Here is a 15,603-nt window from a genome sequence, read left to right on the forward strand (position 1 = left end):
GCCAGCGCCGGGGTCGCTGCAGTCTCCGTGGCTGCCCCGGGCTCCCTCCCCAGGCGCCCCGGCCTTTATCCAGCCTGGGGAGCGCCTCGGGGGGAGCGCGGGACAGCGAGGGAGGCCGAGGCGGAGGCCCTGGGCGCCCGAGCTCTCCCAACCTGGGAGGCGGCCCCGACTCCGGGAGCCGGAACGCAGGGGAAGGCAAGGACGGGGCGGCCGACGGAGGGGCGGGAGCCGCTCATCAGCCACGCCAGTCACGTCTGGGGCCACCCGGCTGCCTTTTTCTTTCTTTCCCCCTTTGCTTTCTCCCCTCTCTCCGGTTGGCGAGGGCAAAGTGGCCGTGGCGGCGCCATGCCCGGGCCGGAGTGAGTGCGCGCGGGCGAAAATGGCGTACATTCAGGTAGGGCTGAGGCCGGGGGGCCAGGTCCGCGGTGTGGGTGAGGGGTGCCGCGCCCCCTGCGACTGTGAGCGCGCGGGAGGGAGGGCACACGGCTGCGCTGCCACAAACTTGCCTGGAGAAAAAGGGTGTCTGAGCGCAGGCTACCTGTGCAGCAGTGGGGGGTGCGCCCCAGGAGAAGAGGCTGGGGACCCCCGCACCCCGGGACGAAGGGCCCTAAGCGGACTCTTCACGCGCGCCCTCGCCTCCTGGGGAAGGAATGGGGGTGGGGCGGACTTTTCTTCTCCCTTCCCCCACCCCCTCCCTCATGCACCCCTCCCCAGGGGAGGGGCCGCGGGCAGGGCGGCCCGGGGCGCGCCAGCCGCCCGGCCCGCCAGCTGCCGTTGCCTTGGTGACGGCTCCGGCTAATTGGCCGGCGGAGGGAGCCTGTTCCGGCCAGGAGGGACAAGGACGTCGTCTCTCCCGGGCACTGGGTGCTGAGCGGTGGGGGACACACCAGAGGCGCGCTGGTGGTGTTGGGGGGCAGCCGATTACTTTGGGCCATTGCACTGGGGTCTGGGAGTTGTGGACCCCCAAGAATCCTTAGGCTGAAATAATTTACAAGCACCTTTTTTAGGGGGGGTGGTGAGGGGGCGCTGCTTGACTGAAAGACCTTTCGTCTCAATACATGGGGGGGAAGTGGCAACGGGTCAGCGCCAAGGTCATGCAGTCAGACCCGCTGAGCTGCTTGCTTCTGGGGTTGGCTCCTCTCAGCCTGGCAGAGAAGCCTCCAGGCTCCCACAATCGGGGTGCATCTGGGCTCACTTCTCCCCTCGGCTACAGCTGGGGTTGCTGCCGGTCCCCTCGTCCCCCTTTGGCTCACGCATCCCCTCATCATGTCCTTAGACTTTTCCACCTGCCAGGAACTCTGCTCTGCCACCTAGGCCATAGCCTCCCCATCCCTCTCCTGGCTTAGATTCGCTCCATTGACTTCTCTTTTATGGAATCCCTAGGTCATCTTTTCAAGTTCAATGAAGGTCACATTTACTGTTCACCTACTGTGTGGATGTTGTCGGGAGGGGCGCTGTTCGACAGTTGCTCAACAGACATTTGGCTGATCACCTACTATGTATGGGCAGTGGGGACACAGCTGAGAAAGCAGCAGGTCCCTGCCCCTCAGAGTGCACAATGCAGTGAGAAAGGAACAACGTTAGAACCGGCTTCTGCGGGTCTTAATGACTGCCTTCAAGCACAGAGTAATTAAGTGACTTGCCCAAGGCCATACAGGTGCTTAGGGGTCCTGGCGAGGCCTAAAAGGGGGGATGGTGGGGATCGGTGGGGGATTTGTTAAGCATCTGGTATGAGGATGGCCCGGTGATGTTGACTTTCCTCCTAGAACAAGGTGTTAAAACTTTTTCTGTGAAGGGCTAGATAGTAAATACTTCTTTTTTCTTGGAGGGCTGCACAACTTCTTGACTCTGGCACTAAACAGCCATAGACAGTAGTAAATTAACGGGCATGGCTATGTTTAAGTAAAAGTCTGTGGACACTGAAACTGAATTTCATATACTTTGTATGAGTCAAGAAGTATTCATCTTGAAATTTCTTTTTCAACCAAATAAAAATATACAAACCATTCTTAGCTGGAGGGCCATAGAAAAACAGGCTGCAGGCTGGATTTGGTCTGCTAGCCATAGCTTGCACCCCCTGTTCTAGAATATCTGGGTTCTCCTCCTTCCTCCTTTTTTTTCTGGCTTGAGTCATTTCTCCTCCATTGGGTCAAACACATGAAACTGAACCTCAAAGACTCGGCATGCCTGGGAGCCTCAGAGCATCTTCCCTCTCCTCTTTCTTCATCTTCCTTGGTTTCTCTTTGCCGCCCTGACAGTCACCTTGCACCTGGGCCTTGAGAAAGCTGTGTGGTTGTACCTCATTGGGGCCCCTGAGGTGGCCTTGCCTCTGCTTATCATGGTTTTAGAAATGGTTCTCTGTTGATCACTACATACCCAAGAGACACTTCCCTGTGAGCCTGGCTTGTTGTGAAAAAGCATCACTTTATCCTTGCACTTTACCATAAGCATCTGAAAGCACTATCTCATGTAAGCCCCACGAGGGCATAGCTTTTTGCTGCATTGTTCACCTCACTGCTGTATTGGCCAGGACAGTCCCCGGTGCCTAGCAGGTTCCAACTGGACTTGACAAACTGTCTGGTTCTCATAAGCCACAGAAAGGGTTCAGATATTGTGCAGCTGGGCAGGACAAAGCATTTTCATAGTGTCCTAGCTTAGCCCTTCCACTAAAGAAAAGAGGTTAACTGAGGCTCAGAGTGCCCCCCCACCACCCCTACTTGCCCAAGTCACATGATTGGCCACTGGTGAGGCCAGGACTAGTGCTTTTTCACTCAGTTTCATACCCTCCCCCTCACCCCCCTCCGTGTGATTAGTGCCCGAGACTTTGTTTCCCAAGCTGCAGTAAATCCCTTATCACTTCAAGGATTTTGAGTTTTTCATGAGCTGCGAACCACCTGTGCTGTTATTCACTTAATTTCTTTTTCTATAAATGGGCTTGCACTTTAACTTTAAAAAATAGTATGAAAAGGAAACTTTATGTCATTACCATAATAGAAAACCAGGGTCACGTGATATAAAGAGCCGGCAACAGGAAAAATAAACACAATGAGAATAATGCCACATTCTTGGATTCTAGATGGGTAGGCTGTCTCCAAGGCTCTGAGCCTGGGGTCTGCTCTCTGTTTAAAAAGGAAGGCGGGGATGGGATTTGCAACTGTTAGAAAAATGTCACATACAATGGTACCAAATTAAGACTTTCTCCTCCTCGCAAGAGAATTGAAAAAGCCAGTTAACTTTCTCTCTCTTGACTCAAAGTTCTGAGTTCTATGGGAGACTCCTCCTAACCTACCTGGTTTACTTGGCCCGTTTGGAAAGCCATTAAGACTCTCTCCCGGAAGCGGGTGGCGGGAGCCTGTGCCTTGGGAACCGGAGAGAAGAAACTGGGGTGGAGGTGGGGCTGAAGAAGGGAGGGAGCCCCTCCCTTCTTCCCGAGGACCAGACTCTGGCTTTCTTTTCTTTGGCTCCCTCTGTTTGTGGGTGGTCATATGAAGCTCCCCACCATTGGAGCAGAATTGGAAGGTAGGGCCTCGGGGAGGGCGGGGGGGGGGGCCAAGTCACATCCACGCTGTGCCTGCCTGCACGTTAGCTAATCATGTCCTTTTGGGTTGGCTTCATGGCTATTTCTGTATAGGAAGGTTTGCTCCTCTCCTGAAGTGTGGCTGCATTGGATAGCATGACTATCTATCCACCCTCTCTGATTCATAACAGCATACGGTGCAAATCAAATCGAAATGCTAAAGTTTCCCATTTATTCGGTGTTGGTTAGCCAGGAGGCTACCAGCAACCCTGAAGGTAGCAACACCTTGTTAGGAGGTCAGCTCCCTTCCCAGGATGGTAAGTGGAAAGAAGCAGGGCTTTTTTTTTTTTTTTTTTTTTTGGGTTGCTGGAATATTGCTAAACTGGTCTTGTCTCTCTCTCTCTGTCGCCCCCCTCGCCCTCTGCGCCCCTTGGCTTTACGTGGATCTCTAAAAGGGCAGTTGGAACCTTTAAACGAGGTGAGTTAATTCGGTGATTTGTTTGGTCTGGCTTCTAATCAAGAAATGCTTGCTTGTCATTTTGGAGCCTTATGTGGGGCTGCGGGGATATTGAATATTAAACAGCAACCGGATGTTGATAACGGCACAGTTTCGATCCCCTTCTACGAAAGGGAGATCCCGGTGAAAAGACGCTAGTTGATGAGATAAGTTTCCCTTCCCACCCCCTACTTATTCCATTTGATTATCTGTTTACTTTCACGTCATGAGATTATTTTTTAAAAATATTTTTGCTTTGCTTTTAAGAAGACAAAGTAATATTCATTGTGTTTTGAGAACATATTGCATAGCCCTCACGATGTTGAATAAACCACCCACATGTCAAGAAAGACGTTCACATAAACTACAAAAGAAAATACCTGCAAATATTTTGCTCGCTATTAATGGCTCGGGCGGGTTGGTGTTTGCCATCTTTGTGCCTGCAGTTGGTAAATAGAAATGGAAAACATTTTGTTCTAAGTGATCAGTGGCGGAGACAGACCTCCTGAATGTCGTTATTTCTCATCAGGGATCGGCTGCTTGTAATTTTGGGTATTTTTCCTCTTCTTCCTCCCCACCCTTTACACCTCCCCTCTTCCCCTTTCCACTGCCCACCTGCCCCAATGGCCTCAGGGTTTTCTTTCTAGAATCTCCGATCTGCTGCTCTGCAGATGGACTTGCCGGCACTGCTGTCAGAAGTGCTATGAATCCAGCTGTTGCCAGTCGAGTGAGGATGAAGTTGAAATTCTGGGACCTTTCCCTGCCCAGACTCCTCCCTGGCTGTAAGTAAAACTGCTCTGAACTTCCTGGAAAGCAATCTTAAGACCTTTCTTTTCTCTGTTTCTGCGAGGGGGTTTGGGGCACGGGAAGGAGGATTTGGGGTGTGAAAGGGGGAAAGGCTGAGTTTCCATCGACCTCTTAGTTGCTGATGGGATGTGCTCTGTGCCTCATTGCGTTTGGCAAGCTGGTGAGACCAGCTGGGGGTGGGGCTTCAGTTTAGCTGGTTTCACATAGGGCCTTCTGAGATATGAACTGTGTAATGCTAAGCATGTGGGCACTTTTAATCACGTTGAGTGTCGTTCCAAGCAGAAAAAGAGATCTGTGAGCATCTGTATTCTTCAAGGGATGTCCAAATGCTAAAGGTTTCAATCCAAGTCCGTATGACAAACTGTCCTAGCACCTGGCCCGTGCCTGGCTCATACTGGATGCTCAGTGAGTATTTGGTGTGGGTAGCATGAACAAACAAGTGCCTCTCTGCTGGTTTGAGCAGGAACTTCAGAAACAGGGAAGCAGAAAAGAACCTCCAGTCGCCATCGTGTCCTCCTTCGCTGTTTATGTTCTCTCTGGCATCTTTCGTTTTATTTCCAATTCGTTCTCCTCCCGCGCCTGCATACAACATCTCCATCTGCCAGTCGCTCAGATATTTTGGGAACGCAGTTTTGAAGCTTCTCAGCCACGTGTCTGGTCCACCTCTCTGTGGCTGGGAGAGGAATGTGGCCGGAGAGTCTGGGTTGAGTCTAGAGGGCCAGGGCCTGGGAATCATCAAGTGCCACTTCTCATGATACAGAGGGGAGGCTCAGAGAGGTGGGAAGACAGTGTGAGGGCCCACAGCTGGAGCCTCAGTGGGGATCCAGTGCTGTCTCAGCTAAATCCTTGGGCTAAGATTCCAGAAGCTTCTGGCGCCCCATCTTTCCCTCCAAGTTGGGGGTCATGCCTCAGTCCTCTTATTTTCTTAGAAGCAAGTATCAAATATTTCCATAGCAAAATGGCTCTGTGTCAGGCTCTGTGAGTTCAAATCCTATTTCTCCTACTTTTTTCTAGTTCTGTTCCCTTGGGCAAGTTGCTTGATCTCTCTGTGCCTTGATTTCCCATCTGTCAAATGGGGATGATAAAAAGAATAGTATTTATCTTATAGAGTGGTTGTGGTGATTGCATGAATTAGTGTATGGAAAAGTACCTAAGGATGGTTGATACCTTGTTGGCAATCATAGACGTAAGTGATTCTTTTTACCCTATTCTGGGTTTCCCCATCTGTAAAGTAGGAAAAGTAATAGAACTTACTTTATAGGGTCGCTGTTGAGAGTAATGAGATATGCATGTAACATGCTGAGCACAGTAGTAAGTATTCATCTCTATTATTATTAGGTGTTGATAGAGATTCTTTAAACTGATAAAGGTAATGTTAAGGAACCTTCCATTACTCACAGGTTGTAGCCTGAATCCTGCAGGTGTGCATAGAGTTGAGATGTTTGGTGAAACCAACTCGTTAATCAAGGGATCATTCCCATTTTCCAGTGACAGAGGTTGGCTCAGCCCATCTGGTGTCTTTAAAGCCATGCTCAGAAGAATTCCAGCTCTGTTACGGCAGGGCTGTCTTGTTCATTCCAAAAAATAGCTGTTTGACCAACTGACTAACCTGCAGGCGGAAATTGAGTCCTGAAAGTACCAGTCATGCTATCGAAAAGTTAATCTCAGTTTCTTTGGTGGTTTTTTTCTAGAGGTTGCCCTACAAGGCTAGATAGAGTCCTGTTCCCATGCTCAGGGGATTTAAACTCTAGTATAGGAGATACAGCAGGTATATAAGTTCAGTTTGTGTATTCACACCTTGCACACTCATATGACAGTCTTGCATAGAGTTCTGTTATGGAAAAATCCTGGGAGAATGACTGCAGGCATAGCTGGATCCAGGGGCTCAAATGATGTCGTGGGCGTGCATGTACGTGCTCTCACTCTCTTTCTTTCTGTTTCTTCTGTTTTGGCCTCATTCTTTTTTTTTTTTAATTGTATAGCTACTTTATTTATTTATTTATTTATTTTTGGCTGTGTTGGGTCTTCGGTTCGTGCGAGGGCTTTCTCTAGTTGCGGCAAGTGGGGGCCACTCTTCATCGCGGTGCGGGGACCGCTCTTCATCGCGGTGCGCGGGCCTTTCACTATCGCGGCCCCTCCCGTTGCGGGGCACAGGCTCCAGACGCGCAGGCTCAGTAGTTGTGGCTCACGGGCCCAGCTGCTCCGTGGCATGTGGGATCTTCCCAGACCAGGGCTCGAACCCGTGTCCCCTGCATTAGCAGGCAGATTCTCAACCACTGCGCCACCAGGGAAGCCCTGGCCTCATTCTTAAGCTTAGTTTTTTCTCTGCCTCATTTTTAACAGCAGCAAATGTATCAGGAAAGGCTCTCATTGCCCTGGCTCGGGTCGTGTGCCAATCACTTGATCCAGTCACTTTTGCTTGGAGGAAAAAGTGCTGGGATCATTCCTGGGTTTCTTGACCATCCTGGAACCAGGGAAAGGGTTATTCCACCTGAAACACATGAACTAGTAAGCTAGTCAAACAGGGGTTGGCAAACTTTTCCAGTAAAGGGCTAGATAGTAAATATTTTAGCCTCATGGGCTTAGTTTCTGTTGCAGCTACTCACTTCTATCCTTGTAGTACAAAAGCAGCCATGGACAGTTCATTAGTGAATGGGCATAGCTGTGCTCCAATAACACTTCTACAAAATCAGGCAGTGGATTTGGCCCTGTAGTTTGCAGACCTGGGTAGTAAACAGTTTGGATGCTGTGACTGGATCCAGGGTGGACAAACGCCACGAATCGGGGAGATCATAGAAAACGAGCCTGCGAGCTTAGGTCGTGTAGGGTCTCAAATGCCAGATTAAGGAATTTGGATTTTCTTCTGAACCAGAGTAGACCCCTGATAGACATTAAAAATCACAGCCTGGTATCTGTTTGCCCCAGATGCTGAGTGTTACAGATGCACGGCCACTGAGTTGGAGGATAGTTTTGCTTTGCCCAGGCTGCTGACCCTTTGTACAAGCAGGGGATTTTTTCTGGGGTGGGACCCTCAGGGAAGACACTTGTTTTGGTTATGCCACAAGCAGAGAAGTGGGCAGGAACCTTCCAGCAGAGCCAATACACCACACAGCTTCAGGAGGTGCCCTTCACGTGGTGGTCATTATGAATGGGACCACCTAGAGTAGTGCAGTGTACAGTCTGAGCAGCTGTACATGACCTTCGTGCTTCCTAAGATGACCCAGGTCTTCCTTGAATCCTGGGCAGCAGTGAGTACATTTTTGACTGTCAATATCATGCAAAATATTAAGAGAAATCTGTAAAGGGGAGGTAGGTTAAATCCTTCAAAAAGAGAATTTACAGCTTCTGCTTTCCTCACATTTATTTACCAAGCAGGCAGTTGCATGTTATCAAACAGGCAGGGAGTAGAAATGTCAAGTGTACAGGCTTTGTAGGGCTGTTCCTACTGTGACATTTGAACCAAGAACCACAGAACATGCCTCTCTGTGGGGTGGCATGTGGCAGATGAGCTGGCCCTTTGTGTGTGTGACTTTGGGGGGACACACCATTAATTGTCACATATGCTTCCATCATGTGGGTCCCCCAGCTTTCTTGGGCTGGGCTGGGCTGGTGAGGGTCAGAAAAATGGTACAATCCGACTGGTTCCTTTTGGGGCAGTGCCAGAAAGACCCTCACTGAAGAGTGAATTAGGTTATTTCTTTGTCCAACAAGCATGTGTTGAGTACCTACTAAGTGCAGGGCTCTTACAGGCCTCCCAGGGGATGCCCAGCTCTGTAGTGTGGGGCATGTGATCCGGAGTCTGGTACGGCTGGATTCCACTGGGGTTCTGCCATTTCACAGTGGTGCAGGTCAATTCTCCATCCCTCCCTCCACCCTACTGGGGCCTCCATTTCCCTGTCTGTAAAGGGGGTGGGGGTGGTTCATAACGACTAACTCCTGTATTGTTTCAAGGATGAAATGATGGTTCATACAGAGCATTTAGCACAGTGCCTGGCACATAGTAGGTGCTCAGCACCTGGCACTTTTGATCATAGTAAGTACAGATCCCACTGTTAAGATCTGTACCCTGTTATGGGAGGAGTGACAAGGCGTGCACTCAGATCAGAGTGACACAAGGTAAGTCAGGTAAGAACCACTGGAAAGGTGTATTCATTCACCCATTCACTGAAAAAAATAAATCAGAGCACCCCAAGCATGCCAGGTGCCGTGCTGGGGCAAGGAGGGCAGTGGTGAATAAGGCACATACTGCCCCTGCCTGCGTGGAGCTATGGCTTAGTGTCAGATGCAGAAGATAAGCAGGCAGGCCACACTGAAGAAGAGTTATGTGCTGAGGTGGGAAAAAGAAGGTGCAGGGATAAGGACTGACGGGGGTGGGAGGAGGTGACGGGACAGGGTGGGGCCTCTCTGAGGAGGTGCTACTGCAGCTGAGATCTGAATGATGAGGAGGAACGAGACAGGTGACGGGGGCAGGAAGAGCATTCCAGGCGGAAGGAACAGAGGGCACGGAGGCTTGATGGTTGCAGAAGGGACAGGGGTGGGCTGGGCATACACTGCTACCGTGTCTGAGAGGACTCAACCAAGGCTTCAGGAAGCAATGGCATTTAAGCTGATCCCTGAAGACTGATGGGACTTCACAGGTGGAGGCAGCGGCCTCGGTGAGGTATGACAGCCGGGAAACAGGCCATGCAGGTGGAGGGGCCCCAGTGGCCGTCACATTTTGGTCCTGCCTTCCTTGGGAGATGCTGCTACTTTCATTCACGGGAGAGAGAGAAGAAGGATTGATCTAGCATGATCGCATCTCTGTGCTCTCCCCTGCTCCCTTCCACGCCCCACATTTCATCTGCTCCATTCTCCTTTTACAGACCAGGAGCTGGAGGCAAGGACTGGGCGTTTCGCCCCGTAATGTGCCCGTTTGTCCTGGCTGGGACCCTAGCTTTGGAGGAACATCAGATCTGTCTCATGTCATGCACAGGCTACATCTGCAGACCTTATAGAATTTGAAAGTTGCATTTTTCAAGACTAGTTTCGCCTCAGGTTTAAATGTCAAGTTGGGGGATGCAGTCTTGAAGGTATTGGTCTACGGCCGTGATGGCTGAGGGGCTTGCTATCGGCAGCATCAATCTCATGGCCACTTTGCAAGCTGTCTCCCCTCTCCTTCCCCCTCCCAGCGTCCTTAGTAGCTATGTGAGTATTGGGGGATCTTAAAACCACCTCTGCTGTAATAACATCAATTAAAATGTATTGAGCACTTACCTGCAACATACCAACCACTGTTCTAAGCATTTTATATATGTTAACTCAGTGTTCACAGCAACTGGGTAAGGCAGGTACTATTATTAGTCCCATTTTACAGATGGGGAGACCGAGGCACAGAGAGAGGGAGGGACTTGCCTTGAGCTAGCTCTTAATTACTACCTTGTACCGCCGCCCCCCGAAGTGCTTTCCATTTTTTCAGCATTTCTCATCCTTATTGGGAGCACATTGAGTTGTGGCTGCTGCTAATTCGCAGCTGTTTCTACACATCAATATGTTGTTCTTAAATCACTGATTCTCAGGGCCATTTTGTAGCCGTAGCCCTGCCATTCTAAGAAACTTTGAGTGACATTGTTATAGGATATACTTTTTTTTTTTTAATTTATTTTTGGCTGTGTTGGGTCTTTGTTTCTGCGCGAGGGCTTTCTCTCTAGTTGTGGCAAGCGGGGGCCACTCTTCATCGCGGTGCGCGGGCCTCTCACTGTCGCGGCCTCTCTTGTTGAGGAGCACAGGCTCCAGACGCGCAGGCTCAGTAGTTGTGGCTCACGGGCCTAGTAGCTCCGCGGCATGTGGGATCTTCCCAGACCAGGGCTCGAACCCGTGCCCCCTGCATTGGCAGGCAGATTCCCAACCACTGCGCCACCAGGGAAGCCCTAGGATATTTTTTTAAGATGTTACAGACACAGTGACTGTTGAAATAGCGGGACACTTCTTACCAAAAGCCACTTGCAGAAGTTCTGATGCATATAAACAGCCACATTCTCCCTTCCAGACTGAAGATTGACAGGTCTTGTCTTGGTTTAGTCAAAGTGGCGCCCTCCGTGTGGCAATATCCTGAATAAGTTTACATATCCCTCCCCCAACCCCAACCTCAGCTTTGAAATTATGCAAATTCTTGGCAGATTGTTCTAAATTGGGAAATATTCATTTATATCATTTCACATTTTGTGCAACAAGCAAGACGTTATTGAGAGTTAACGGCTATTGAGAGTTTATTTCAAATTTGCATTATTCCAAGTTGCATAAACTGGGTCTGAGAGAAGTTTCGTCATGGGTCTGTCTCCCACGGGACAGAGATGCCAGTCCCTGGGGATTCTCTGACAATCACTGAGACCTCCTCTCTCCTGCAGGTTGGCCAGCCGGAGCAGTGACAAGGACGGGGACTCTGTCCACACAGCCAGTGAAGTCCCGCTGACCCCACAGACCAACTCCCCAGATCGGAGATGCTCGTCCTCAGACACATCTAAGTCTACGTACAGCCTGACCCGGCGGATTTCAAGTAAGCCTCTCTGCCGTGACTGTCAGGGGTCTTGGCTCGAGCAAGCCTTGCTGCTCAGCTGCCACTCAGGGTCCATGAAGTACACCCCCGTTATCTGGGTCCCCAGGACAAGTGGAGAAAGCTGGCATTCCCAGACACTCAGGAGCGTGCCCGGGAAAGACGTGAAGGACAGAGTCATCTCTGGGGAGGGGGTGGAGTGGTGTGACAGTCCAGGAGACAAGATGACAGATAATGGCAGTGTGACAAAAGAGGGCATCACACCTGATTTCTTCCAAGTTCAGTAAGAAGCGATCATTTTGATTGATTTTTGTAGTATTGATCACAAGTTCCATAGAGTTGGCTCAGTTGATGACATTGTCAGCATATATCATTTCGGACCCCGAAAGGCAAGTGTTAGTTACCATGTTACACAGCAGGGCTTGCAAATTCAAGTGACTTCAGGGGCCAAATGGATTGTGTCAGTGACTGAGTGCAGAGGGTTGGAGAGAGAGAAATATCACCCTAATGCAGTGACAAATGGCAGCCGACTCTTGGCCTTGTACTAGGGCAGGGTGGGGATTGGGGCCAGTTAGGAAGCTAATGTCTCATTGAACGGGGGCAGCTACTACTCAGCTCTTGCCGTGTGGGATTGTATTGCCTGATCTTTGGAAAGAGAAACTGGCAGTCTGGGTTTTTATATGAAACTTCCTTACTTTTAAACCCAAACAGAATGTACCTCTGGGTTGAATGTGGCCCTCAGGCCACTCAGTTTGTCCACTCTGATGTATAACCTGTGTGTTTGACCAGATGGCATGATGTGGGTGGGGAGGAGAAAGCCCAGAGACTCCCAACCTCCTGTCACTCCCCAAATGGACCTCCTCTGTCTCGTTCAGCTGATGTCTGAAATTCACTGAACAGGGAAAAAGCTTAAATTCATGAAACTAATCCACTCAGTTGGAAATGATTGATGTCCGATCTTTCCCGGGAGTAGGTGGGGAAGAAGAAGGAAGTAAAGTTCAAGGGCTTGAAATAGTGAAACGGAGGGGATGTCGGGCTTCTGTAGCCTCAGTCTTTCCGTCTGTAGAATGAGAGGGCTGCCCTACCCCGCGCTGTGCCCTACAGCGACCACCACCCACACGCGGCTGAGCTGAGATGCCCCGCACCTGTTACATACCCAGTGGATTTTGAAGCCAGTGTGAAAAGGAGAATTTATAGTGTCTCACTAAAATGTTTTTATATTGAGTGCATATTGAAATGATTGTATTTTGGATATATTGGGTTAAGTAAAATACTAAAATTAATTTTACCTGTGTCTTTGTAGTTTTAAAAAATTGTGGCTACCAGAAAATTTTAAGTTACCTTTGTGGCTTGTACATCTGTATCTGGCTCGCATTTATTTTCTCTTGGATGGCGCTAGTCTAGATGACTCCTAAATCTCGTGCCCAGTTCTATACAGAGATGACTGCATTTAGCACACATTTATCAGAGAGTGCAGCCACGCACCGGCAAAGGCTCGTGATTTTAGCCAGCAAGACAGGCTTTGGGCACTTAACAAGATGCCATGAAAAGACAAATACTGATCCTACTAATACGAGGCACCTCATAATCAAACTCCTAAGCCCTGAGAGTAGAATATGTACCAGGGGGAGCTGGGACCAGGCAGGCGTTGGTTTCACTTATGCCAGATGAGTAAGTTCTAGAGATTGACTGTCCAGCAGAGTGCATAAAATTAACAGTACTGTATGGAATACTTAAAAAAGAGGGTAGATCTTATGTCCTTACCCCACACATAAAATTAAATAAATAAAGAAGGCAGGAGGAAACTTTTGAAGGTGATGGATACGTTTATGGTATAGATGGTGGTGACGGTTTCATGGGTGCATACTTATCTCCAAACTCATCAAGTTGTGTGTATTAAATATAGACAGGTTTTTGTATGTCAATCATGCCTCAATTAAGTGCTTTAAAAATGGAAAAAGAATGCCATGAGCTCATTGCTAGAATAGAGGGATGAGCAGAGATTGGAATGATGAACCTGGGAACAGTGAACTCTGCTGCTTGCCGGGGAGAGGTACCCCGTAAGTGACGAGGTGTGAATGTGATCCTTGAAGATGGGTCATAGCTACCATTTAGTGCCTCTTAACCACGTGCACGTTCTGTGCTGAGCCCTCTCTGTGCATTGCTCAGTGAATCTTCACCGCAGTCTTTGAGATGGGTGCTGTGATTGACTCCATGTTTCAGATGGGAAAACCGAGTGTGTAAAATGTGCCCAGAGTCACATGGCTCATTACTAGAGAGTCACACTCACTGGGAAGTAGCCGGGTTGGAATTTGACTCAGGCACTCTGGCCCCAGAGCCTATTCTGTGAAAGTGGAGGCAGTATAGGGTAATGGTTAGAGCCAGACTCTGGGGCCAGACAGGTGGGGCTTGACTCCTGGCTCCTCCTCTTACTAGTTGTGTGACCTTTGGCGAGTGACTTAAAGTTTCCGTTTCCTCATCTGTAAAGTGGAGATAACAGTCACTGGCTAATACCTTGTGAAGATTAGATGACTGGATATACGCAGTGCAGTTAGGGCAGTGCCTGGCGCTTAGCTGCCGTGATGATGGCGATGGGGATGGCTGTACCGCCGGGCTGCCTCCCATAGAGTAAATAAGAGGATTTCTGGGAGTGGAGAGCACCTGGCAAAGAGCATCATGAAGCAGAGCGAACAGTGTGAGAATCCGGGAAATGTCATCAGTCTCACAGATCGGCCCAGGTCCGGTCCGGTACTTGGTGTGATGTTCATTGTTATTTCTGATGGGTGTGTAGGTCTAGATTCCAGACGACCCAGCTCCCCACTCATCGATATTAAACCCATCGAGTTCGGCGTTCTCAGCGCCAAGAAGGAGCCCATCCAGCCCTCGGTGCTCAGACGGACCTATACCCCGGATGACTATTTCAGAAAGTTCGAGCCCCGCCTGTACTCCCTCGGCTCCAACAGCGACGACGTGGACTTTCTGACGGACGCAGAGATCCTGTCCAAGTACCAGCTGGGCATGCTGCACTTCAGCACCCAGTACGACCTGCTGCACAACCACCTGACGGTGCGCGTGATCGAGGCCAGGGACCTGCCACCTCCCATCTCCCACGACGGCGCGCGCCAGGACATGGCGCACTCCAACCCCTACGTCAAGATCTGCCTCCTGCCAGACCAGAAGAACTCCAAGCAGACCGGGGTCAAACGCAAGACCCAGAAGCCCGTGTTCGAGGAGCGCTACACCTTCGAGATCCCGTTCCTGGAGGCGCAGAGGAGGACCCTGCTTCTGACTGTGCTGGACTTTGATAAGTTCTCACGCCACTGTGTCATCGGCAAGGTGGCCGTGCCTTTGTGCGAGGTCGACTTGGTGAAGGGCGGACACTGGTGGAAGGCGCTGATTCCCAGTTCTCAGGTAAGGGGTGGGTTGGCAGCGTCTCCTCTTGGGAGCTTTTTAAAAAATGATTATTTTTATCTCAGTATTTAACTTTTTTTTTTTTTTTGCATTTTTAAAACCTTTGGTTTTTTAAATAATTTTTGACTCCCAAGAAGTTGCAAGAACAGTACAGAGAGTCCTGTGTATTCTTCATCCAGCTTCCCCGATGATAAATCTGATACGATCCGAGTGCATTAGCGATACCAGAAAACTGATGTTGGTAACTAAACTACAGACCCTATGCAATTTTTCACCAGTTTTCACGTGCACTGCCCTGTGTGTGTGTGTGTGTGTGTATGTGTGTGTGTATGTGTGTGTGTGTATGTGTGTGTGTATGTGTGTGTGTGTATGTGTGTGTATGTGTGTGTGTGTATGGTGTGTGTGTGTATGGTGTGTGTGTGTGTATGGTGTGTGTGTGTATGGTGTGTGTGTGTATGTGTGTGTGTATGTGTGTGTATGTGTGTGTATGTGTGTATGTGTGTGCGCGTATGTGTGTGTGCGTATGTGTGTGTGTATGTGTGTATGTGTGTGTGTATGTGTGTGTGTGTATGTGTGTGTATGTGTGTATGTGTGTGTATGTGTGTGTGTATGTGTGTGTATGTGTGTGTGTTTGTGTGTGTGTGTGTGTGTGTGTGTGTGTGTGTGTGTGTGTGTAGTTCTATGAAATTTTATCATGTGTATGGGTTCATGCAGCCACCACTGCCCTGGGAGCTCTTTGTCATTGATGCTGGGTTATTTACTAAGGAGAGTGATTGTCCAGGGAATGAAGCCATCAGTCATTTTGACTTTCAGAAATTGATTTGGGAAAAATAAAATGAAGGC

At 49.5% G+C, this 15,603-nt stretch overlaps 1 protein-coding gene across 1 annotated transcript in view; it reads left to right on the plus strand.

The window, feature by feature from the left end:
- Positions 1-243: 243 nt before the first annotated feature.
- Positions 244-15,603, plus strand: part of SYT17 (synaptotagmin 17) — an 83,121-nt gene continuing 67,761 nt past the window's right edge. Inside the window, exons 1-5 of the mRNA XM_007188324.3 lie at positions 244-394; positions 3,978-3,995; positions 4,647-4,795; positions 11,204-11,352; positions 14,141-14,760. Of these exons, the coding sequence (XP_007188386.2) occupies positions 380-394; positions 3,978-3,995; positions 4,647-4,795; positions 11,204-11,352; positions 14,141-14,760 (951 nt within the window). The 5' untranslated portion in view covers positions 244-379. The remainder of the gene's footprint in view (positions 395-3,977; positions 3,996-4,646; positions 4,796-11,203; positions 11,353-14,140; positions 14,761-15,603) is intronic.

Source organism: Balaenoptera acutorostrata, chromosome 15, assembly GCF_949987535.1.
Source record: "Balaenoptera acutorostrata chromosome 15, mBalAcu1.1, whole genome shotgun sequence".
Taxonomy (NCBI): domain Eukaryota; kingdom Metazoa; phylum Chordata; class Mammalia; order Artiodactyla; family Balaenopteridae; genus Balaenoptera; species Balaenoptera acutorostrata.